Raw genomic sequence first — 24,073 nt, forward strand, 5'->3', positions numbered from 1 at the left:
GATTTCCTCCGAGCACCGCCAGGAGTGATCTCTTAGCACATAGCCAGAAGTAAACACCTCCGGGTGTGGGCCCCACCCCTAAAATATTCTTCCCCGGTTTACCCGCAAAGTAACTGCAGTCTCATATCACCCCAAGGTTAAGCCAAAGTTAGGAAACCCCAAGAAAGAGTTAACTCTAAAATGACGCATTATAAGTGAAGTGTCACTGGGCATGTAACCATGCCTTTTAGGCAGAATTCATAATCTGCGAATGAGAGCTGGATTGCAGCCCAATCGACGTTTGTTATGGGGAAAGTGGCACGCCTTGTTGTGTTCAGTTGACTTCCAACTCCTGGATCATTCTATGACAGTACATTGGGGATCATATGCCATGCTGGGGATCAAACCCCAATCAGCCACATGCAAGACAAGCACCTTAACCCCTGTGGTTTTTTGGGCCACAGCCAGTGGTCCCAGCAATCACTCCTGGCACTGGCCCTACAGTGCTTGCCTTACTGCTGGATCTCTAGCCTTTTAATCAGTGCTTCTTACATGGCACTCCATTGATCTGGACTGTTCTGCTACAACCTTTAAGTAGACTAGATTTAATGTCATACCTAAAACCAAATAACTATAGTGGACGTGCCAAGGCTTTGGAAAAGGTGATTTTCAGTACAATGACCATGAATTGTGCTAACCAGAGAACTATCCATACCTTTACTCCTCAGGACTTTTTGCTTACCATTCAAGATAGGTGTTATAATTTTTTGAGGGGTGAAGGCACATCCGACTCAGGGCTTACTCCTGGCTTTGTGCTCAGGGATCATTCTGACATTGCCCAGAGGACCATATGTGGTATAAGGAGTGAACCCGAGTTGGCCGTGTGCAAGTGCCTTCCCCACTGTTCTAATCCCTCCAGCCTTTAGTATTGTTTGCAGTGGCAAGAATTTGAAAAGCAAGCCCTCTATTGCAGACCTGTTTCCCCAGCCCTGTTTTTATTTTTTTGGAGGGGAGGAGTGTTAGTGAACCAACAGGGTCACTCCTGGTGATGCTCCCAAGCATCATGCTTGGGTGCATCACAAGGTGCATAAGGTGCTGAGGCCTCTTGCAAGGCAAACTCTTTAAGCCCTTCCTCTGGGGCTTCGTTCATTCTTAAGATGAGCAGACTGAAGGTTAGAGAAGCAAGAGTTGTCTTGTCAGTCTAGGATTCAAAGAGAGGTCAGCAAATCCAGAATCTGTACTTTTAGCCACAACAAATGTGTCCTCTATAAATGGTGCTTTTCAAAACACTACCCATACCGTCATGTCCTGCAGCAAATGCTGCTGGAGTCATAACACAAGACTGCATAACACAAGACACCTATCAATACAAACTTCATTTCAAGAAATGTGCCTTTATCCTTTTATCACCTGGCACCAAGGAGAGCAAGACACCAGCCTGTTCATGACAGCAGTTCCCACCAGGACTGACTGGCTGTCTGAATACTGTGTTCAAACAGGAGCGACAGGGAGGTCCCAGGACAGAAGCTATTGAGGGGCCTGGGTCCAGGCTGCTCTTGGTGCACAGGCTTTAGGTTTTATGCAGGGCTTTCTTTAAGGAACTGAATTCTGCATGCCCTGAGCCCTGTACAAAGATCCTGGCAGCAGAACACCACAGAAGGAAGTGGCACTGGAGGAGGGCAGTGGACGCTACCCTCGGCGCAGTTTGGCATCATCAAAGAAGTACCCAGAATAAATCCTTTACCCCCAAATCATTATATTTTTATTTTAGCCTCTGGGAGCAAGGATCCAAGCACGGCCTGGTGCTTGTGGACAGAGAATAAAGCAGCGATTGTCCAGATGGAAGAGGTTGCTGGGGTACCCTCCCCCACGGGTCTGCAATGGACTGTGCTGCTCAAAAAGCCAAGGGGAGGAAGAGTGGGCTGGCCAAGGCAGAAGGACAGGAAGGAGAAGGATGGCGGTGGCCTCTGATCTGTGCAGCTTCCTGGGCCTGTCTCCGGGTCTCAGGGCCTCCTGCCCGGCAGTCCTGTGCTGCCCTTTCCCTCCACACCCGCACCCCTTCCTGCGGGCTGCTCAGGTGCCCCTTCGCGAATGCATGAGCAGGTCCCGCTGCAGCCCTGTTTCCAGGCTGCTGGTGAGCCTGGAGGTCGGGGGGTCGGTGAGTAGAGTCAGTTTGTTGAAGACCCCTCGGCCAAAGTAGTCGGCGATCACAGAGAAGCTGTCATTGGAGCACTTGAGCTGCAGGGAGACAGGAGAGAGGGAAGCATCAGAGCTGAGGCTCCGCCACTGACCCCGAGGAGGGACGCCCCCGTCTGCGCCTCCAACGCACCTGGTGCTGGAACTGATCATGGAGGTCTCGCTTCTGTTCCTGGGCCCGGATCATGTCCATGACCTTGCGGTTCTCGGGGAGGCAGGTGGGGCAGTCGGCATCGCTCTCCGAGTAGCTCTCGAAGCAGTGCTGGTGGAAGGAGTGGCCGCAGAGGAAGTGCACGGAGGGCAGCTCCAAGGCGCTGTTACAGATGCTGCACTTGGTCTTCTGGAAAATCTTCGGACTGCATGAAGGAGACCAGAGCAGAGACAAGTCTGAGGCAGGGTCTAGGTCAAGTGAAGAGAGGCAGCCGGTGTTTCGGGGGGCAGGCCCCTATCTCGGGACTCCAAGACCTGAGTCCCGAGGTCTTGGAGGGGGTCTAGTGTGCCAGGGCTGGCCACACTCCCAGAAACTGCCAGTGATCAGAGGGTCTCATGAGTGCAGAGCCAGGAGTAAACCATGAGCACAGCCAGTTGTGGCCCAAAGCAAAAATCACTCCGCCACTCCCTCTTGCTCTCCTTGCCTCCTCCATGAAGCTTCTCTTCAGAACATACCACCCACAGAGGGCCGGACAGAGAGCTCAATGGTCTGAGTGCAGGTTTTGTAGTGGGGAGGCCTGAGCAGCTTCTAAGCACTGAGCCAGGAGAAGTCCCTGAGCGAAGCCAGGTATAAACGAAACAATCTCCCACCCCCATCCCCTCCCCCCCCCAAAAAAAAGCACCACCATCTAACACCCTGTATCATTTGACTTATTGAGCATGATTACTGTTCTGTCTCTACATCTGTGACATAAGGTGTATAAAGGAAGGCCGGGGGAATAGCTTAGTGGCAGAGTCCCTGTCTTGCATGTATGAGGTTTGATCCCCATCACCACCAGAAGGTATGACTTTTTTTTTTGGGGGGGTCACACCCCATTGATGCATAGGGGTTACTTCTGGTTCATGCACTCAGGCATTACTCCTGGCAGTGCTCAGGGGACCATATGGGATGCTGGGAATCAAATCCAGGTTGGCCGCGTGCAAGGCAAACGCCCTACCTGCTGTGCTATCACTCCAGTCCCCAGAAGGTATAACTTTTTATCTGTGTTCTTAGTAACTGCTTGGAACATAGAAGGGTAGGTTAGGGATTCCTTGTGGAAACAGGAAATTCTTTATTTTGGAGTCACACCCAGCAGGGCTTGGGAGACTTATGGGGTGCTGGAAATCTAATCCTGGTTTGGCTGCATGCAAAGCAAACATCCTACCTGTTGTACTCACTCTCTGGCCCCAAGAGAAAATTCTTGTTCTCTAACAGATATTTTACAATATATAATAAGGCAGGTGAAATTTAGGAAGGATTGAAGTTTATTATAAACACTACTCAGTTACCGACTTTCTGTAGTTTCTAAAGCAACGTTTCTTAGTTTTGTTACTTTGGGCTACAACCGACCTATACTCAGGGCTTACTCCTCGCTCTGTGCTCAGGGATCACTGCTGGTGACATTCACGGTGCTAGGGATTTGAACCTGGGTCAGCCAGTCATATGTAAGCTCCATAAAGCAGAGTTTCTACTGAGAACCACCACAGCTTACATGTGTGTTTTTAAAAGGTCAATTGTAGATACATCTAGGAGGACAATATTCTAAGGAACCATCCTTTCTTTTTTGCTCAGGAGTGACCTTGGTGGTGGTTGGGCAGGGGACCAGTGGGGCACTAGGGATGGAACCAAGAGGTCAGTGGGATGTAAGACAAGTGCCTCATCCTCCGTATACTCTCTCCAGTCCCAAGATAGATACCATCATGTTGTATACTGAAAACAAATTCCATGGTACTCCATGGAAAGGTTTTAATTATCCCTATAAAGGGAAAAACATTCTTTGGAGACTCAGATATAGCTCAAGGGGTCCAGCACCTGTTTGATCCCCCAAAAATCTCACCCCAGCTGTCCACATGTTCTTTTTTTTTTTTTTTTTTTTTTTTGCTTTTTGGGTCACACCCAGCAATTCACAGGGATTACTCCTGGCGGTGCTCAGGGGACCATATGGGATGCTGGGATGCTGGGAATCGAACCTGGGTTGGCCGTGTGCAAGGCAAATGCCCTACCCACTGTGCTATCTCTCCAGCCCCTGTCCACATATTCTAAGATCAGTCCGCGGCCAGTACCTCTCCTTGAGCTCCTGGATCTCCTGGCGGATGCGGGTAGTCTCCTCCCGATACCGCCGCACCCGCAGCTCATCCTGCGCAATCTGCTGGCTCTGCTTCTGCAGCTTCTGCACCAGGTAGTCCCGGATGACCGACAGGGTGGCGGTGGAGTTGTGGGCCAGGGTTTGCACCACTGCGGGGGTCGATAGGAAACAAGGATGAAGCCGGGAGTGCCCTCGGGACAGGGTGCCCTCCCACCATGGGCCTCCCTGTACCTAACAGGGGCGGCATGAGGTTTTTGTTCTCGATGTGCTTGAGCACGGCAGCCACGTATTCCTTGCAGTCCTCCTCCTTGCGGGCAAAGTAGCTGAGCGCCTGCTCCCAGAGCGAGGGTTCCTGCTCCCCGTGTCGCTCACACACTGCGATCACCTGCCGGTACTGCTCATGCTGCATGTGGTAGTGCATGATTTGCTGAAACCTGCGGGGCGGGAGGCAGCCCTCAGCGAGGAGGCCCCAGCGCCTCCCCTGAGCAGTCGTCCAGGTTCCAACTCTTGAGTCCCAGCCCCTCAGTGGCAGCCCTTTGGCTCCACCCCCATAGCAGCACCCTCTGGCTCCACCCACTCCAATTCCTCAGTGGTACCCCTTAGGCTCCACCCCTTTTAGCAGGCGGCCCTTTGGTTCCACCCCCTCAGCCGCATCATTCAGGCTCCACCCCTTCAGTGGCAGCCCTGTGGCCCCACGCCCTCAGGTGCAGCCCTTTGGCTCCACCCATTCCAATTCCTCAGAGGCAACCCTTTGGCTCCACCTCCTCAGCAGCAGCACACCCTGGCTCCACCCACTTCCACCATGCCCCGCCCACTCACAGTTTTCCCTGCTCGTAGAGGTACAGGACCCCATCCTGGAAGTCATGCATCTGACACAGAACCAGGGCTTTGTCGAAGACGTCGCAGAAGCGGCCACTCTTGAGCAAGGATATGGCCTCTGCATGAAGCTTCTCTTTCACCTAGGGAAGGAGGACAGAGCTGCTAGACACAGGGAGGGGGATTCGCAGCCTCATCCTCTCAGTTCCTCTTTTCTGAGGAGGAGATGAGGGTGGCCAAAGGTAACTGCAGCTGAGGGCTCAGGCTGTGGCCAGGCCTCACCTGGGGATCCTTCTCATGTGCCCAGTTCTGTAGCCGCAGCTCCAGGAGCGTGTCGTAGATGCCCTGTGGCGAGTCAGGCTGGACCTCGCTCATGTGCTCCAGGAAGGCCTTGAGCTCACGTGGGTTGTTGGCAAAGATGGGGATGAACTCCTCAGAGTTGGCCTAGGAGGGGATAGAGGCAAGGCGAGGCCTGGTGAGGGGGCTGGCTATCCAGGAGAGGATCCCCCACTTGCCCCAAACCATTCCCCCAGGCCTCACTCTGCCACCCGGGGCCTCCCGATCACCACGGCCTTCGAGGCTGGGCCGGTAGTCAGTGCAAAGTCCCTTCAGCAACTGGGTCGTCTGCTCTGGGATGTGATGCATGAGGGTCTTGCCATAGCGCTTCATGTTGCTCTCGGCCTGCTCGAAGGGCAGCTTGCCGATATACCGAAGAGCTTCCTGGTAATTCTGTGTCGAGACGGGGGACAGTGAGCAAGTTTCCTGCCTCTCCCTGAGGGTCACACTTCAGGGTCAGCCCAGACAAGGTCAGCCTCACTGACCTTGATGTCTTCGAGCTGGATCTTCAAGTACCACTCATGGTGTGCGTGGTTCTCTGCCAGATAGAGGGCGTGGGAGTAGTAGCCAGCCTGTCGGAGGACCTTGATGGCCGTCTCCACATCAAAGTGGACCTCAGTCTCGCTCTTCGTCTACCGGGACAGATCACAAAAGCAGCTTCCAGATTAGCCGGAGAGTAAAACGCTTAAGACACTGACGTTAGAGATAGTACAGGGCTTATGGCGCTTGCCTTGCAATGCAGCCAACCCCGCTTTAGCTCCCCAACGTGACATGGTCCCCAGAGAATCACCCGGAGTGAACGCAGACCTAGGAACAACCACTAGCCCTGAAAGGCGAGCAAATGGTACAACTGATATTTTAAGAATTAAAAACACTCAAAGGCGGAGCTGGAGCAATAAATAGCACAGCGGGTAGGGCGTTTGCCTTGCACGCAGCCGACCTAGGTTCGATTCCCAGCATCCCGTATGGTCCCCCAAGCACTGCCAAGAGTAATTCCTGAGTGCATGAACCAGGTGTAACTCCTGTGCATCGCCGGGTGTGACCCAAAAAGCAAAAGAAAAAAAATAAATAAAACCACAAAGTGGCCAGAAAGGTAATCTAGGAGTTAAGGCACTTGCCTTACATACAACTAACCTTGGTTTGGTCCCCATACCCCATCGTGGTCCCCTAAGCCCCACTGAGGATCCCTGAGCACAGAACCAGAAATAAGCCCTTAGCACAACCAGGTATGGCTAAAAGAAAAAAAAAAAACCTCCAAAATAAAAGGGCTCACAAAACAAAATATGCTGTTACCCAACCTCTCAATTTCTAAGATATAGGCCTGCTCTGCCCCTAGCATTAAAGGGATTCTAGGGACACTGGCTCACCCAGAGCCACATCCCTGGGCCTAGATCCCAGGAATATGGCGGAAGGCCTGGGGAGGCCAAGGGATGAATGCACTCTTTGCATGTGGGAGACGCCCAGGTTTGGTCCCTGGCACCACAGGATTCCCCCAAGCACAGCCAGGAGAGTCCTCTCACCCAAAGAAATAGGTCAGAGTAACTCTAAGCATTACCATACATGGCCCAAAGAAATGGGTGGGTGAGCAGAGAGATGGCACTAGATGATCCAAGAGACTGGGTCCAACTACAGTACTGCATGGTCCCCTGAGCACTGTCTGATGTGACCCCACAGCCAAAAGAAAACCAAGTAGGGAGTTGGGAGAAAAATAGCAGAGATGTTATTTCTCTTTGCAATCTGTAGACCACAAGGTCCTAGCAGGGAAAGGGAGTCAGGCCCATGTGCCCCCCCGCCCCGTCCCCTGCCCCACCTCCTGCGGAAGAACAAGTCTCGCCTGCAGGAGAGACGGCCTACCCCAGGCCTCACCTTGATGAATTCTTCCAGCTTAGAGCTGTCCTTGAGTTTAGTGTAACAGTTGAGCAGCAGGGTGGTGTGGTCAGCGTTGGCCAGCGACTGGCGATGCAGGGTCTGCAGGTAGGCAGTCAAGTTGTGGATGCGCTGAGCGTCCAGAAACTTGCGGATCACGTAGGATGGCTCCAACTTCCCGATGGTTCTAGGGAGACAGGGGAGTCAGGCAGCAGCGGCATCAATGTGCTTGACCAATGTCCCCTGGGCAAAGGAATCATGGGCCCTAGATCATGCAATGCAAACTGTTTCAGCGGGCCTGGGAGCCTGCCCTGTGGGAGAGAGGATGTTCACATCGCCATGGGCGATGCCCATGGGCCCCAGGAGCTACACAGCCCTTGGCATGGCTGCCTATCACTGCTGAAAATGGGTATCCTGGAGAGGCTGGCAACAGACCAGAAAACCCCTTGCCGATGCAGGTTATTTCCAGGAATTAATACCCAAGCCTGGAGTCAAGAAATGAATCCCGGGCCAGAGCAACAGCATGGCAGAAACTTGCCTTGGATGTGGGTGACCAAGGTTCCATTCCTGTCATCTCATATGGTCCCTTGAGCCTGCCAGAAGTGATCCCCAAGCGCAGAGCTAGGAGTTAACCCCTGAGCACTGCCAGCTGTGGTCCCCCACCTCCAAAACAATGAATCCCGGGGCTGGAGCGATAGCACAGCGGGTAGGGCGTTTGCCTTGCATGCAGCCGACCCAAGTTCGACTCCTAGCATCCCATATGGTCCCCCCCAAGCACCGCCAGAAGTAATTCCTGAGTGAAGAGCCAGGAGTAACCCCTGTGCATCACTGGGTGTGACCCAAAAAGAAAAAAACAAACAAACAAAACAATGAATCCCGGTTCCCTTTAAAGAACCAGGTGAAGGGCCAGAAGGATAATGCAGCAAGTGGGGTGCTTGCCCCAGGGTCGACCCAAGTTCGACCCTCGGTTACAGCCTCAGGACACCTGTCCCTGCACCCTGACTCCAGCCTCAAGCACTGACCGGATATACTGCTGGACAGCCCCGTCATGGTTGCCCTTGCTGTAGAGATGGTCCCCGTACTGCATGAAGATCTGGGCCAGCCCGTCGCTGTCCAGGTGCTGGCTCTTGGCTAGGTTAATGGCCATCTCAAAGAGGTTTTTCTTAAACAGCATCTGGAAGGGGAAGAGACGGACACACTGGCGGGAGTCCTCAGCAGACACCTCCCCAGCAGCTGCCCACAACACAGGCCAAACTGTCCCGGAGTTCTGGTCTGCCTCGATCCAAAACAGGGTGAGCCCCTCGGAGTGCTCCAAGCCCACTCATAGACTCTCCTTCCCCACCGTGCCTCCCAGCCACCGTTCCCCTCCCAGGCCTCATTCCACTTCTCACGCCACCCTGTGGACGCTGAGGGAGGTGGGCCCCCGGGGAAGGAGAAGGAAGCCTGGGGGCCCCCCCGGGGCCAGCTCTGGGAACCTGGTGGCCTTGCCTCCAGTTTGGTCTGTGTGTCCTTCTCCTGCAGTGCGTGGACCCGCCCATCCCGCGTCAGCACGTACAGGGAGCCCCACTCGGAGAGCACGTCCACCACATCCTCAAAGGTGGCGCTATAGGCGATGAACTTGTTGCACAGGTCATAGACGTTGAGGATCTGCTTGTCGGAGCTCTGCGAGTCGGCGCCTGTGAAATCGGACCTGAGTGCGGAAGTGAGAGCGCTGCGGCTGTGGACCACCTGTGTCTCTGCCCCCCCTTCATCTCCGAGCTGTCCCCTCCTCCCAGAACATGTACCCCTACCCCAGCTGTGCACCCCACGGCCTGCAGCACTGGTCCTACAATTGCAAGGGAATGTGGAGATCGGGTCTGACCTGTGAGAAGCCTAAATCACAGACAACGCACTTCAAAACCTGAGCACAGGGGCTGGAGCGAATGTACAGTGGGTAGGGCATTTGCCTAGCACGCGGCCAACCCGGGCTTGATTCCCAGCATCCCACATGGTCTCTCAAGTACTGCCAGGAGTAATTCCGGAGTGCAAAGCCAGGAGTAACCCAAAAATAAAAAACAAAAACAAAAACCTGAGCACAGGGGCTGCAGCGAGAGGAGTGTGGGGAGGGGAAGACACTTGTCTGGTCCAATCCCAACACCACAAATGGTTCCCCAAGCCCAGCCAGGAGTGATCACTGAGCACAGAGTCAGGAGTATGCCCTGAGTATCACTGGGCCAAGGGAAAAAAAAACAAACAAACAGCCACAAGCACAGTTTAATCCATTGCATAAGCCATCCAAGACTTGTGTACCAGGCGCTGGAGAGATAGACCAGCGCTGGCCTCACATGCAGCCAACCCAAGTTTGATCCCTGACACCCTATACAATACCTCGAGCCTGCCAGGAGTAAATCCTGAGCACAGCTAGATGTGGCCCTAAAAACAAAACAAAGACTCATGTCCTTGAGCACCCCCTCCGCACACTGAGGGCGCTGCTAAAGGAAAGCTGTTGTCCGACCCCAATCGCTCTCGGGCTGCTCAGAGGAAGAGATCCCTGCCCAGTGCTCATGCACTTTCCTAGTTCTCGTACTCATTCCCTGTCCCTCTACCTAATTCAGACTGGAGAGTAAAACCAATAGTACCAACCCAAATTCCCCAGAGCCTTCTAGACCTAGGACTGCTGGGCCAGTAGCTTCAGCAAAAACATCTCAGGCCAGAAGGCAGTACAGGGGTGAAGGTGCTTGTCTTGCATGTGGCTGACCCACTTCCATTCCTGGCATCGTATATGGCCCCTTGTGCACTGAGCCAGGAAAAGCCCGAAAACCCCCCACCAAATAAACACCATCTCTCAATGAAAACATAGCAGTCGGGCTAGGCCACTGGTTACTGCCCTTCTGCAGACCAGTGCTGGTTCACGGGTTGAAAGGCTGCAAAAACCCAATCTAGGCAGAAGCGCCAACTACAAAAAAAAAACAGAGGGGCTGGAGCAATAGCACAGTGGGTAGGGCATTTGCCTTGCAGAGACCCGGATTCGATTCCCAGCAACCCATGTGGTCCCCTGAGCACCGCCAGGGGTAATTCCTGAGTGCAGAGCCAGAGGTAACCCCTGTGCATCGCCGGGCGTGACCCAAAAAGAAAAATAATAATAATAATAATAAAAAAGAACAGAGCAGGAGCTGGGCAGGAGCCAGGCATTGGGCTTTTACAATCAGGGCAACAGCAGGGAGGGAACTTGCCTTGCATGTGGCTGACTTGGGGTCGATTCCTGGCACCCCATGTGGTCCCCCAAGCCCAGCCAGGAGTGAATACTGAGTACAGAGCCAGGAGAAAGCCCTGATCACCGCTGGCTCCCAAAACAAGGAAACAAAAACAATCAGGTTAACTCTGGGGAACAAGACCCACTGTCCTCTGGCCTCCTTACTTGGGTGCGACCTTCCGGTCGCGGGAGACGATGACCAGGTAGCCTCTGAACCAGTGTGCGATGAGCTTGTGGCCCTCGAAGGCGAAGCAGGGCCCACGTTCATCAGGCTGGTATAAGTAGACGCACTCGTCCCCGGCCACTATGAACTGCAGGTCCTGAGAAGGGTCGCTCAGGGCTGAGCAGCGCAGGCCACAACCATGCGTGTCCAACTCCATCCGTGGGCAGTCCTTGCCAGAAACTATATAGGACTGAGAGGGCAGACGGGGGTCAGTGCTCCCCAAGAGGACGAGGCCCGGAAGTCTTCTGCAATGCAGCACTGTCTGGGATGATGCTTTGTCCCTCTTAGCATTCAGGCTTGCCCTGGCTATGCCGTCCTCCACTACCCCCACCTGGCCATCATCTAGATATCCAGGGATCACATTTCCTTCCTCGGTACTTCTACCTACAAGAAACTCAGTCACCTTTTACCTCTTTTACCCAAAGGCTGTTCCGGAAAAACAGTAGGCCATCACAGATTATAGCATCAGGGACCGGAGACTGAGTACAGAGGGGTGGGCGCTTCCCCTGTACAATATCAACTCCTGTTCGATCCCTGACAGCCCTTAGCGTCTCCCAAGCCCCTGCCAAGAGTGATCCTTGAAAGCAGAGCCAGGAATAAGCCCTGAGCATCACCGGGTATGACCCAAAAACAAAAACAAAAAAATAAATGAATGAATAGAAGCACCAGGAATCAGAATAAGCAACTTGTCTAATGTCCCTTAGCAAGGCAGCTAGGAGACAAATTCGGGTCTACGAGAATAAGCTCCACGTTCCATCCTCCAATTCTAAGCTTTCCCAGTATCCTCAGTGAAGAAATAAAATAGTAAGCACCAGGGAGGGAAGGGGGAGGACTTGGAGCGATAGCAAAATAGGCAGGGTGTCTATTTTACACACCGTCACCAGGTTCAATCCCGGGCATTCCATATGGTCTTCCAAGCTCTGCTAGGAGTAACTCCTGAGTAAAGAGCTAGGAGTAACATCTGAGCATCGCTGGGTGTGACCCCCAAACAAAAACAAAACAAAGTAAGCAATGGGCAAGTGATTCAAGGTGCTGAGATTTTTTAGAAATGCAAGAATTCTAGGGCTGGTTGGAGTGACAGTACAGAGGGTAAGGCGCTTGTCTCGCATGCCGCTTACTCAGGTTTGATCCCCAGCACCCCAGATGGTCTCTAAGCCCTGCGGGGAGTGATTCTTGAGCGCAGAGTCAGGAGTAAGCCCTGAGCATCAGTAGTGTGGGCCAAAAACAGAAAAAGCAAGAATCTCTAGTCAGTTCTTCACTCTGGCCCCATGGGCAGAGGAGAAAACTTCTCTCTCAATGACTAATAATGTCACACCTGGACATTCTCTGTTGTCACCACAAACAAGTGAGTGGTCTTTCCAGCTTGGCGAAAGGCCAGGCCAGTGACAGGGTAGTTGCCCTTGTGCAAAATCTGAGTCTTGCTATGCCGGTCCCGGGTGATGTCTCCTTTGTTCAACGTCACGCTGCCATCGGTGAAACCTGCAAGACAGCAGGAAGTGCTGCATTGAGGCTACAAAGATCCAGAAACACAAAAGGGTGAAAAGATCATTTTCAACATCTATGAAAACTGAGTCGGGCTAAAGCGATAGCATAGATGGTAGGGCACCTGCCTTGCAAGCAGCTGACCTAGATTTGACCCCTGGCAACCCATATGGTCCCTGAGCCTGTCAGGAGTAACGCCTGAGTGCAGAGCCAGGAGTAAGCCCTGAGCATCACCGGGTCTGGACAAAAATAATTTTTTTTGAAATAAATAAAAGTGACAATATTGGGCCAGAGAAACAGTATAGCAGTAAAGGCACATGCCTTGCATGTGGCCGACCTGGTTCAATCCCTGGTAACACACGGTCCTCTTGAGCACTACTGGGTTCAACCCTAGAGGCCCCCAAGCACTGATAAGGTGGCCCTGGTGGTCCCTGGTTCTACAAAGACCGAATAGCATCATCTCCTTGCTTTGAAATGCCAGCCTAGTTGGCTGAGACTCTGGCGGGGGGTGGGCAGGCAGACCGCCTGGGACACCATGTGGGAGGCCCCAAATATAAGAAAAGTAGGGCTGAAGAGATATCACAGGGGTTATGGCACTTGGTGTATATCTTACTGATCACAGCGCCACAAATGACTCCTCATGGACAGCTACGGGTCACTCCTGAGCACAAAACCAGGAATAGACACTGGGTGTGTTCTTAGAAACAGAGGAAGGAGGAGAAGTGATGAGCTTGGGCTGAAGAGTCAGCTCAACAGGCCAGAGCCATGCTCTATAGGAGGCCCTAGTTCAGTCTCCAGCACCTCAGGGTTCCCTAACACAGAGCCAGGAGCAGAACCCAAGTACCACCAGCTATGGTCCACAAACAAAAAATAAAGATTGAGACTCACTGACACACTGTCACAGAACAAGACTAAATGCTTTCCCATTCCAAGGTGTAATATCTCCAAAACCTCAGGTCACAGCCAGGAATGTGACTCAGTAATAGAGCGTATGTCTGCTTTGCCCTTTAAAATCCTGGGGTCAACCCCCAGCACAACCACCTACAGCAAACCCACACCAACATTCCTCACTTGAGTACAGTGTGGCCTCTTGCAGCAGAAGCATCTCTGAAGAAAAGGGTTTAGCATTGCCTTCTTTCTACTCACCAATGGCCATAAAGTTGAGATTTTCATGAACAGTCAGACAAGACACAACGGTCGGCTCAGTTCCTGGGATGGCAGGAAAGATGCGCGTGCACAGCGGGTTGCCGCCGTCTCTCTTCTCCAGGTTCCAGATTTTCACCTGTGGACAGACCTCATGAGTGTGCATACCAGTCACTCCGTAAAAACCATTCCCAGGCTCCCGGTCTTTGCTACTCACCAGGGGATTGATGCCCTCTTCATCTTCACCAACAGATGCCAGGATATTGTGCTGCTTCAGTTGGTACAGGTGTGTCACCCGCAGTTTGTAGGCCTGGAAGCCTGTGAGCTGTAAGGAGCGGGGCAAGAACCAGATCTGGCCTTCCATATGTGCAGAGCAGTCAAGGAGCCTTCTTTCCAGGAAGAGTAACTTGCATCTCCACCAGAACCCAAGTAACCACACACATAACACTCTAAACATTTTTTTTCAAGAATCTCCCCACAGGGCTGTAGAGATAGAACAGAGGGTAGAGTGCCTGCCTTGCATGCAGCACCCCAGGTTCGGTCCCCTGCTCCTAACATGGTTCCCCGAGCACCGCCAGGAGTAATTTCTGAATGCATGAGTCAGGAGTCACCCCTGTGTGTCGCCGGGTGTGACCCAAAAAGAAAAAAAGAAAAAGAAAAGAATTTCCCCATAAGTTTGTTCCCGGAACTCCCCAGCATTTTCTTTCTTTTTGTTTTTTCTTTTTGGGTCACACCCGGCGATGCACAGGGGTTACTCCTGGCTCTGCACTCAGGAGTTACTCCTGGCGGTGCTCAGGGTACCATATGGGATGCTGGGAATCGAACTTGGGTTGGCCGCGTGCAAGGCAAACGCCCTACCCGCTGAGCTATCACTCCAGCCCCTTATTTTCTTAATAAAACGAAAATTCAAGAGCTTAATGACAACAATTAGAAAACCAAAGCAGCATACACCTGATCTCTTATACCTACAGGTCAGCCCGAGGTTGGGGAGATCGTGCCATTATACTCAGTTCCCTTAAAGCCAATTTCCACCCATTCTTTTCGGTTTTGGTTTTTGGCGGCACTCAGAGGCTACTCCACAGGGGTCACTCCTAGCAATGCGGAGAGTGGGGGGGATGGAACGCGGATGTCCTGCACGCCAAGCAAGTGCTCGGTCCCTGAATTCTCTCTAGCGCTGCATCCATCCATTTGACTGATCGTACAGTGACCTTGCCAAACAGCATTTCCTACATTCTCATCGCAGATAAGAAAGCCGGAGCCCAGAGAGGTGAACAAACTTGCCCAGGGTTTTCAGCGGCAAGTGAGGGATTGGACTTCCTTCCTCCGTCCCTCAGCCCCGAGAAGGGGCGCTGAGTGCCCATCTAAAGGAGAGTGGCATGTGACACGAAGTGCTCGGATAGACAGGTTCCATTCCAACCGGTCGTCTCAGGATGCGGGGAGAGAAGGGGCAGCTCCAGAAGGATATCTCCAAAGACCAGGCTCCCTCGGCCTGAATCGCAGACGGTGATGCCGGGAGGGAGAGAAAGGAACTTGGAAGCTGCGGGTCCAGAGGCAGGCGCAGCTCCGGGCGCGGCCCCATCATTGCCCAGAGGTTCCTTCACCAGCTCCTTGTCGAAGAAAACGAATCGCCGCCACTGCAGGTAGGCCGCCATCTTGGCCGCGGGCCCCTCCCCTGGGCGCGAAATCACGTGAGGGGCGGGGCGTCACGTGACCCGCCACTTCCGGCTCGGGGCGCCTGGAACCTGGTGACAGCTGGCCGCGGCGGCCCCAGAGCCGGAGCCTGGATGAATTTCCTTCCTCCGCCGGGTGGTGCGGGCGCCAGATGAGAACTGGCGGGGCGCTTTGTGCCTTGTAAGCCGCTGTACCTCGTTATTTGGGTTCCCAGCTACTAGGGCTGTTTTGAGGCATCACTTGGTTTTTGCGCCGTGGGGTAGAAGGGATTGTGAGCCAGATAGAGACCGTACTGGTGTTTGCGCTCCTGTCTTGGAACATCGTAGACAACTAAACAGGTTTCTTGTCTTTTTCACTGAAAGCACTTGTGGAGCATTTAGTGAACCTTACGTGGCTTCAAGCTTCCACTTCAACCGCCTTCCCAGCCTTAATTTTCTCAGTGCTGCTTTTTGGAGAGTGGGATGCTCCACCTGCCAGTGCTCAGGTTTTACTCCTGACTCTGCACTCAGGAGTCACTCATGGCAGGCTTGGACTCATATGGGGTTTTTCCCAGGAATCGAACCTGGATCAGCTGCATGCAAAGCAAACGCCTGACTCACTGTACTATCTCTCCATTCCAATTTTCTCAAATTCCCAATTCTCTGCTGAAGAACTTGGGTCTTTAAGGGAGCTCTTCCCTCCCAGAGCTCTGTAGGAACCTGATCATACCACAGCAGCGATAGGGCAACACCAGTTTTAGTTTAGTCCGCACTAACTCACGGCTTCTCACTTATCAAGGTCAACAGTTTATCAAAGAATGGACAGTTGGACAGAAACTCTGATTGCTCTATTGAAGTGTTAACACTGCATACCAGCCTCCCCCCATCATCCTGCACGTTGATTCTGTGCTGATGCATGCCACCAGCCTTCTCATGACTTCCTGGTGCTTGTCAGAAGCAATCTTAGTGGTGGTTCACGTGACCCCAACAGTTTCAGATCCTAAGTCTGAACTGCATGTTGGCTGTCGAGACAAAAGCAGAAGTCTTACGCCTAAAGAAGTTTCTTAGGGTGTGTGTGTGTGTGTGTGTGTGGAAAATGTGTAAGGTCATACCCTGCTGCATTTTGGCTATTCCTATGATCAGGAATGCCCCTGGCAATGTGCTTAAGGTGGTGCTGGGTATTTAAACCAGGGTTAGTGGGATGCAAGGCAAGTACCTCCCGTACTATCTCTCCAGAAAACCCCCTAATCAAGTTTGTGCAAAACAAAAATGAGACAGAAACTCCGAAGACCTTGGGTTTCCTCCCCTTTTTCAGAGTGGCAGGGTACCAGGTACCTGCCCAGCAAAAAGGACCGTGGATCCAACCCAAGGCCTCCCACATGGAGCTGAGTGATTTTAAGAAGGTCAGTATCTAAAGCAATGAAAGTGGATGCTGCTCTTATCCCCGCCTCTTCTCCATCTTACTGGCAGGTCAAGAAGAGTGCATTTGTCTGAAGAGGTAAAACCAGGGGGAAGAAACTAGCCAACTACTGCCAGAGAGCGGTAAGAGAACCTCTTTCCTCTTTACCCAGGCATTCCAGCTGGATCTGGATCTCAACCCAGGTATGGGTTGCACTCACGCTTTAGTAGCTTGATCCCATTTCTACATTGTATTCCTTCCCCGTATCACATCAGGCTCCAGAATGTTAATGGGGCTCAAGGAAAGCCAACACAGCCAAGTGGCAGTTTTGTTGATTTCCGTGCGCCCCCTACTGTCTGGCAGCAGAAGTCCAGCGTCTTCCTCTGATTTCTGAGTCTGGGTCTACCTGAGTTTGGCCCCTTGGATCTCTTTTTGAGGGGTTTGGGGTTACACCTGGTGGTACCCAGGGCTTACTCCTGGCTCGACATGCAGGAATTAGTCCTGGTGGGCTCGGGGGACCATATGGGTTGCAGGGGATGGAACCTGGGGACGTCACGTGCATAGCAAATACCCTATGCACCTGCTATGTACCTGCTGTACTATTGCTTCGGCCCCTTCTCCTTAGATATTCTTATTGTGAGGGTGCAGATCAAGAGAGATCCATGGCACCTCCTTTTTGGACTTAGTACTTTCTTCCTTTCCTCCTTTTCACAGAGGAGTGTGCTAAAGAGAGCCAGAATATAAATAAGCACAAGGTATAGTTCTTGCCCCTTAGGAAACTTGACAGCTATTGGGGATAGAGAAAGAACTACAGCCACTGCCCTTAATTGCATGTAGCAAATGGAACCTGGAAAGTGCCTGCCTTTTGCGGTGAAACTATTCAGAAAAGCTTCAGAGCCACCCCCTAGAAAAGTGTCACTTCTCTGACTAGATAAAGGCTCAGAAGCGTTCAAATGCATTCTTTGGGCTGAAGCATCAAAGAAATAAAATGAGAGTTCCTTCGCCCTCCAACACTTAATTATATGGTTTAGTGAGGTGTGAAGCTACACTACACTTGTCAGAACACACTCTGAGTTTGTCTTGTTAGGTTTGTTGCTTTTTTTTTTTTTTTTGCTTTTTGGGTCACTCCCAGCGATGCACAGGGGTTATTATTCCTGGCTCTGCACTCAAGAATTACTCCTGGCGGTGCTCAGGGGACCATATGGGATGCTGGGAATCGAACCCAGGTTGGCTGCGTGCAAGGCAAACGCCCTACCTGCTGTGCTATTGCTCCAGATCCTATAGTTCCATTTTGTACCAGGAACTTAAGTATAGTGAGGAACATATGCAGGGAAACTACATAGAAAAAGGATATGTGGACAGACTCAATTGCAGGTATATTTCTTTTTGGACTTGGGGCCATACCTGATCATGTCCAGGGTTTACATTGTGCTCAGGGATCACTCTTATTGGACTCAGGTGACTATATGGGGTGCTGGAAATAAAACCTCGTTGGTCACACACAAGGTAAACACCTGCTCACTATACTGTAGCTCTGATTCCTATAATTCTATCTTTCATTTTGTTTCTTTTTTTTATTTTGCTTTTTGGGTCACAGCTGGCAATGCTCAGGGGTTACTCCTGGCTCTGCACTGAGGAATCACTCTTGGAAGTGCTCGGGGGACCCTATGGGATGCCAGAGATTGAGCCTGGGTCAGCCACATGCAAGGCAAACGCCCTCCCTGCTGTACTATTGCTCCAGCTCGTTTGTTTTTCTTTTTGTCTTTTTGGCCATACCCAGCTCAGGAATTACTCCTAGACTCTGTACTCAAAAATTACTGCTGATGGTGCTCAGGGCACCAGATGGGATGATGGGGATCAAACCCAGGTCGGTCGTGTATAAGGCAAGAGCCTTACTGCACTATCGCTCTACCCTGCCTGTTTTTCTTTTTCTTTCTTTCTTTCTTTCTTTCTTTCTTTCTTTCTTTCTTTCCTTCTTTCCTTCCTTCCTTCCTTCCTTCCTTCCTTCCTTCCTTCTTTCTTTCTCTCTTTTCCTTCCTTCCTTCTTTCCTTCCTTTTCTTTCATTCTTTCTTCCTTTCTTTCTCTCTCCCTCCTTCCTTCCTCCCTTCTTTCCTTTTTTCACTCACCACACCCAATGATGCTCAGGGCTTAATCCTGGTTCTGTGCTCAGAGATCACTCTTGTCAGGCTCAGAGGACCATATGGAGTGCCTAGGATTGAATCTAGGTCAGCCATGTACAAGGCAAGCGCCCTTTTCCCTGTCCTGTCACTCTGACCCCTGCAGCTTTTTCTGCAGGGAGGCCTGGCCAAGAGGCCCTTCCCAGAAAATCCTCAATGGGGCCTGAGGACTCAGTGCAGCTCAGCCCCTAGAGCAGTGCTTGGGGACCACCCCGAGCAGGGTTTGGAGGATTATGTGGTGCTGGTGCCAGGGTCAGCCACGTGCAAGGCATGCGCCTCAACCTCTGTGTATGTCTTCCACCCTGAAATTGTTGGATTTTTAAAAATTATTTTGGTTTCTGGGCCACACCTGGCAGTTTCAGATCTTCTTTGATTAACATCTTCAAATTACGACATAATTTGCATGACTCCTATAGTTTACATATGCCTGCTGGTGTGTTCCTTCATTCTGCTGTTTGGCACATATCCTGCAAAAGAGCAACTTCCTCTGAGTTTCTACACAGCGTAGCAGAGAGGGGTGCAGTCCTCAAACGGTGGTGGTTTTTTTGTTTGTTTGCTTTTATTTTGAGGCCACACCCTGCAATGCTCAGGGGTTACTCCTGGCCCTGCACTCAAGAATTACTCCTGGCGGTTTGGGGACCATAAGGTAAAAAGTAAAGGTAAAGGCCCTCCCGTTGTTCATCGATTTGCTCGAGCGGGCCCAGTAACGTCTTCATTGGAGACTTTGTTGTTACTGTGTCTGGCATGTCGAATACGTCACGGGGAGCTTGCCAGGCTCTGCCGTGCGGGCGAGATACTCTCGGTAGCTTGCCGGGCTCTCCGAGAGGGGTGGAGGAATCGAACTCGGGTCGGCCATGTTGGCTGTGTGCAAGGCAAACGCCCTACCGCTGTGCTATCGCTCCAGCCCATATGGGATATGATACCATAGATTGAATCAGATCAATCATGTGGAGGACAAGTTCCCTACCCACTGTATTCTTTTTTTTATTAGTTTTAATAACACCAAACATCAGCCAAGCGGCACAAATGCTGGCCGACTTTGACCGTGAGTGTGGAAAGGTAGGACTACAGCTGAATCTTACGAAGACAATGTTTATGAGAAACAGCCTCGTTCCTGACGCCCCATTCGCTCTCAACGGAACGACCATCTCCGAATGCAACAGCTATGTGTACCTAGGTCGAGAGGTCAACATGACAAATGACCTGGCACCCAGCTGTGCAGGAGGAAGAGAGCGGCTTGGAACGCCTTCAAGAACGTCGAAGAAATAGCTAAGAGGACGAAGAACCTCCGGCTCCGGGCACATCTCTTTGATTCCACTGTTCTTCCTGCATTAACATATGCCTCAGAGACCTGGGCCCTACGCAAACAAGATGAGAACGCTATTCAGGTCTCCCAAAGAGGAATTGAAGAGCTATGCTTGGAATATCACGTTTCACTCAAATGAGAGAAAGAATCCAGAGTTCTGACATCTGTCGACGATCAAGAATCAGGGACGCTGTCTCATTTACCAAGGTGTCGAAAATCAGATGGGCTGGTCACGTAATGAGATTTAAAGACGACCACTGGACTAGAGCTGTTACTGACTGGATTCCACGGGATGTCAAAAGACCGCATGGCCGCCCACCTACCAAATGGTCAGACTTCTTCGTCAAGATCATGAACGATCGGTTTGAGGCCCTTCATGTTCCCGGAGCGAACAGATGCCATTGGGCTACACTAGCACGCGACAGGGACAAATGGAGACGTTACTGGCGCCCGCTCAAGCAAATCGAGGACTAACGGGAAGTTAAGTGATTAAGTGATAAGATTAGTGAAACACCATGAGGTACAGCTATAGACTTACAAGTTTTTGTGCTTGGGTTTCAGTTATACAATGATCAAATACCCATCCCTCCACAAGTGGCCATTTCCCACCACCACGGATCCCAGTATCCCTCCCACCCCCATCCACCCACTGTATTCTTGCTTCGGCCCCTCCGTCTTTTTATTTTTTCCTTTGGGTCATACCCTGCGATGCACAGGAGTTACTCCTGGTTCATGCACTCAGGAATCACTCCTGGCGGTGCTCAGGGGACCATATGGGATGCTGGGAATCGAACCTGGGTTGGCCGCATGCAAAGCAAACACCCTACCCGCTGTGCTATAGCTCTAGCCCCCTCGTCTTTATTTTTTTAATTAATTATTTTTTTTGCTTTTTGGGTCACACCCGGCGATGCACAGGGGTTCCTCCTGGCTCTGCACTCAGGAGTTACTCCTGATGGTGCTCAGGGGATCATATGGGATGCTGGGAATCGAACCCGGGTCGGCTGCGTGCAGGGCAGACGCCCTACCCGCTGTGCTATAGCTCTAGCCCCCTCGTCTTTATTTTTTTGAGGGGGGGTTTACACCCAGTGGTACTCAGGGGCTTCTGCTGACACTGCGCTCAGACATCACTCCCGGCAGTTAGGGGAACCATGTGGGGTGGGATTTTTGGGGGGGGAGGGGAATGAAGAGGAGGTACACCCAGCAATGCGAAGGGGCTACTCCTGGCTCTACACTCAGGAATTACTCCTGGTGGTGCCTCAGGGAACCATTTGGGATGCCAGGGGTTGAATCTGGGTCGGCTCATGTAAGGCAAGTGCCCTCCCCACTCTATTGCTCCAGTCCCTTGTCTTACATTACTTGTGGAAAGAACGCGTGGGCGCAGCTGCTCAGGCCAGCTAACTCAGCTGTTTCACATGAAAGTTTTCCCATTGCTTTCCAGTGCCTGTGAAACACTCCTCTATGAGGGAGGAAAACAGGCGCCTCCCCAGAACACTCACACCTGCTGCGCCTCCCAGAAGACAGCAAGGCAGGTGGAGGCTGAAGCTGCAGCAGAACTGTTACCCCCACGGGCATCCCCAGCGGGCGGGAGACCTTCCCTCATGGGAGTCACATCTGGGGGTACTCAGGGGTCATGAGGTGCCAAGGAGGGAACTCAGAGCTTTGCACATTCTGATTCTGGGCACAATCTCTACCACTTGAGTGAGGCTTGATTTTGATTTGGGGGCCACACCTCCGGGTGCTCAGGGGTCACTCCTGGTGATGTCAGGAATTTAACCCTGGTCAGCCACGTGCAAGACCAGCACCTTATCCCCTGTATATTACCTCTCTGGCCCCTGGCCCCTATTTTTTTATTTATTTATTTTAGAAACAAAAACAAGGTATTATTAATTTTTTAATTTTATTTATTTTTAAAAATTCTGTCATTAAAGCTACTTTTATTTAAGCTTGGTGGATTTTATTTATTTTTGCTTTTTGGGTCACACCCAGTGATGCTCAGGGGTTACTCCTGGCTCTGCACTCAGGAATCGCTCCTGGCGGGACTATATGGGACGCAGGGGATCGAACCCAGGTCGGCCGCGTAGTACTATCCGCTGTACTATCTCTCCAGCCCCAGGCCCTAGTTTTTAACATTTTATGGTCTAAAGACAAAAGTTCCAAGTTACTAGAGATCTGTTCATTCAGGGAATAACCTGGTTGGTGGTACCCATCATGGCAAGTTCCTCCAGAGTGAGGTTATAGAGGATAACTGGAGGATTGAACTTTATTGAAAATGTTTGGATTTTTTCCAAGATTTTACTTGTATTATTTGTGTAATTCAATTATGAGTTGTATTTTTTTGCAAGTTTTTTTTTTTTATTGAAGGAAACTTGCTTAGAAAAATGTGATAAGTAGGGGCCAGAGCAATAGTATAGTAATAGCAACAGCAATAGTAGCTAAAGTGTTCACCTTGCACAAAGCTGACCCAGGTTCAATCCCTGGCATCCATATGGTCCTGAGCCCTGCCAGGAGTGACTCCTGAGTGCAGAGCCATGAGTAACCCCCTGAGCATCATGGGCTGTGGCCCAAAAACAAAAAAAAAAATAAAAGAAAAAAGATATGAGGAGAAAAAAAAGAGGCAATGTGTTTAAGAATGAACACATTCTTTTCTAGAATGGAGATAAGCAAGCAAAGAAACAGAGATAAGCAAAATATATGTTCAAAAGAGGACAGGGGCTGAGAGATAGCACAGTGGGTAGGGAGTTTGCCTTGCACACGGCCGAGACGGGTTCGATTCCCAGCGTCCCATATGGTCCCCTGAGCACCGCCAAGGAGTAAGTCCTGAGTGCAAAGCCAGGAGTAACCCCTGTGCATCGCCAGGTGTTACCAAAAAAGCAAAAAGCAAAAAAAAAAAAAAAAAAAAAAAAGGACATATGGGGGGAAAAAAGAATACGGGCTGAAGAATAAGCCTAAATTGTGGGTTTTTTGGTGCAGTGCCAGAGTTTCACATGTAGGCATGCACTCTACCGTGTCTTTGCTGCATCCCTAGCTTCTTTGTGAAATTTTTAAATACATTTTTATTCAGGTTTCTTTTTGCTTTGGAGTGCTTACTGCAGTGCTTCCTCCTGGCTCTGCACTCACCAGGCGCTCCTGGCAGGCTCAGGGGACCCCGTGCGCTGCTTGTGTTGGAACCTGTCTGGAATACAAGCAAGGCCAACACCTTCCCTGCTCTACTATTTCTCTGGTTCCTTGATCTTTTTTCCCCTCCAGATTTAGGGCTCCACCCGGTGATGCTCAGGGGTTACTTCTGGTGCTGCATTCACAAATTACTCCTGGCAGGATTCCAGGGACCGTATGCGGTGTCAGGGATCTAACCTGGGTCAAGTCAAGGCAAGACCCCTCCCCGCTGTTCTATCACTCTGGCCCAGCCTCACTTTTCTTCAATGTGGTAACCATTCTCTTGTTTACTCTCCTCAACCCCAGCTGGGATGCCCGCCTCCCTTCACAGCGGCAATTCTGATTGGCAGGACCAGTTTAGGAACTGGTATCTGTGCCTCTGCATTTTTCATGGTGCTATAGAAGCGAGGAGTCTGGTGTCTGTGTCTGAAGACCAACCCAGAGAAGTTTGTTGTTCTTTCTGCCCTTTAAGTGGAACAGGTAGGGCCCTTGCCTTGCACCTGGCCGAAAGGGTTCCATCACCAGCACTGTAAGCGGCTCTTCGAGCATCGCCAGGTGTGGCCGGAAAACAAGAAATCAATACAAGTATAAGAGGCCGGAGAATCGTCAATGTGAGCTGGGGTAAGTGCCTGGCCCGCATGCTGGAGGCACAGGTTAGATCCCCAGCACTACCGTGTCCCGGAACCAGAGAATAGTCCCTGAGCATTGCCAGGTGTGGCCATAAAACAGCAAAACCGCCAGGTGTCTAAACGCTTTGCCGATTTCAATAAATGAGACTTGGGGCCAGAGCGATAAGACAGCATGTAAGGTGGCGCCTTGCATGCGGCAGATCCGGTTTC

At 51.4% G+C, this 24,073-nt stretch overlaps 1 protein-coding gene across 1 annotated transcript; it reads right to left on the bottom strand.

Annotated features, from left to right (window-relative positions):
• Window positions 1-1,715: 1,715 nt before the first annotated feature.
• On the bottom strand, window positions 1,716-15,216 carry VPS11 (VPS11 core subunit of CORVET and HOPS complexes). Its single transcript, XM_056107490.1, has 16 exons — window positions 15,011-15,216; window positions 13,767-13,911; window positions 13,553-13,688; window positions 12,240-12,403; window positions 10,867-11,114; window positions 8,958-9,159; window positions 8,492-8,643; window positions 7,470-7,656; window positions 6,089-6,235; window positions 5,808-5,996; window positions 5,550-5,711; window positions 5,271-5,410; window positions 4,683-4,885; window positions 4,429-4,600; window positions 2,309-2,531; window positions 1,716-2,217 (listed from the first exon to the last, which is right to left on the bottom strand). Exons 1-16 carry the CDS (start codon window positions 15,199-15,201, stop codon window positions 2,053-2,055), a joined length of 2,826 nt encoding a protein of 941 aa, XP_055963465.1. The 5' UTR covers window positions 15,202-15,216; the 3' UTR covers window positions 1,716-2,052.
• Window positions 15,217-24,073: the final 8,857 nt, after the last annotated feature.

Source organism: Sorex fumeus, unplaced genomic scaffold (genome assembly GCF_029834395.1).
Source record: "Sorex fumeus unplaced genomic scaffold, SorFum_2.1 ptg000169l, whole genome shotgun sequence".
NCBI lineage: Eukaryota > Metazoa > Chordata > Mammalia > Eulipotyphla > Soricidae > Sorex > Sorex fumeus.

Excerpts from the sequence above, each read along its gene's own strand:
- VPS11 (XM_056107490.1), bottom strand. The coding sequence starts at position 15,201 with ATGGCGGCCTACCTGCAGTGGCGGCGATTCGTTTTCTTCGACAAGGAG. Across the intron at positions 13,912-15,010 it reads AGCCTGGTCTTTGGAGATAT|GGAAGGCCAGATCTGGTTCT; the intron begins CCTTCTGGAGCT and ends CTCTGCACATAT. Across the intron at positions 12,404-13,552 it reads TCTCAACTTTATGGCCATTG|GTTTCACCGATGGCAGCGTG; the intron begins GTGAGTAGAAAG and ends GCTGTCTTGCAG.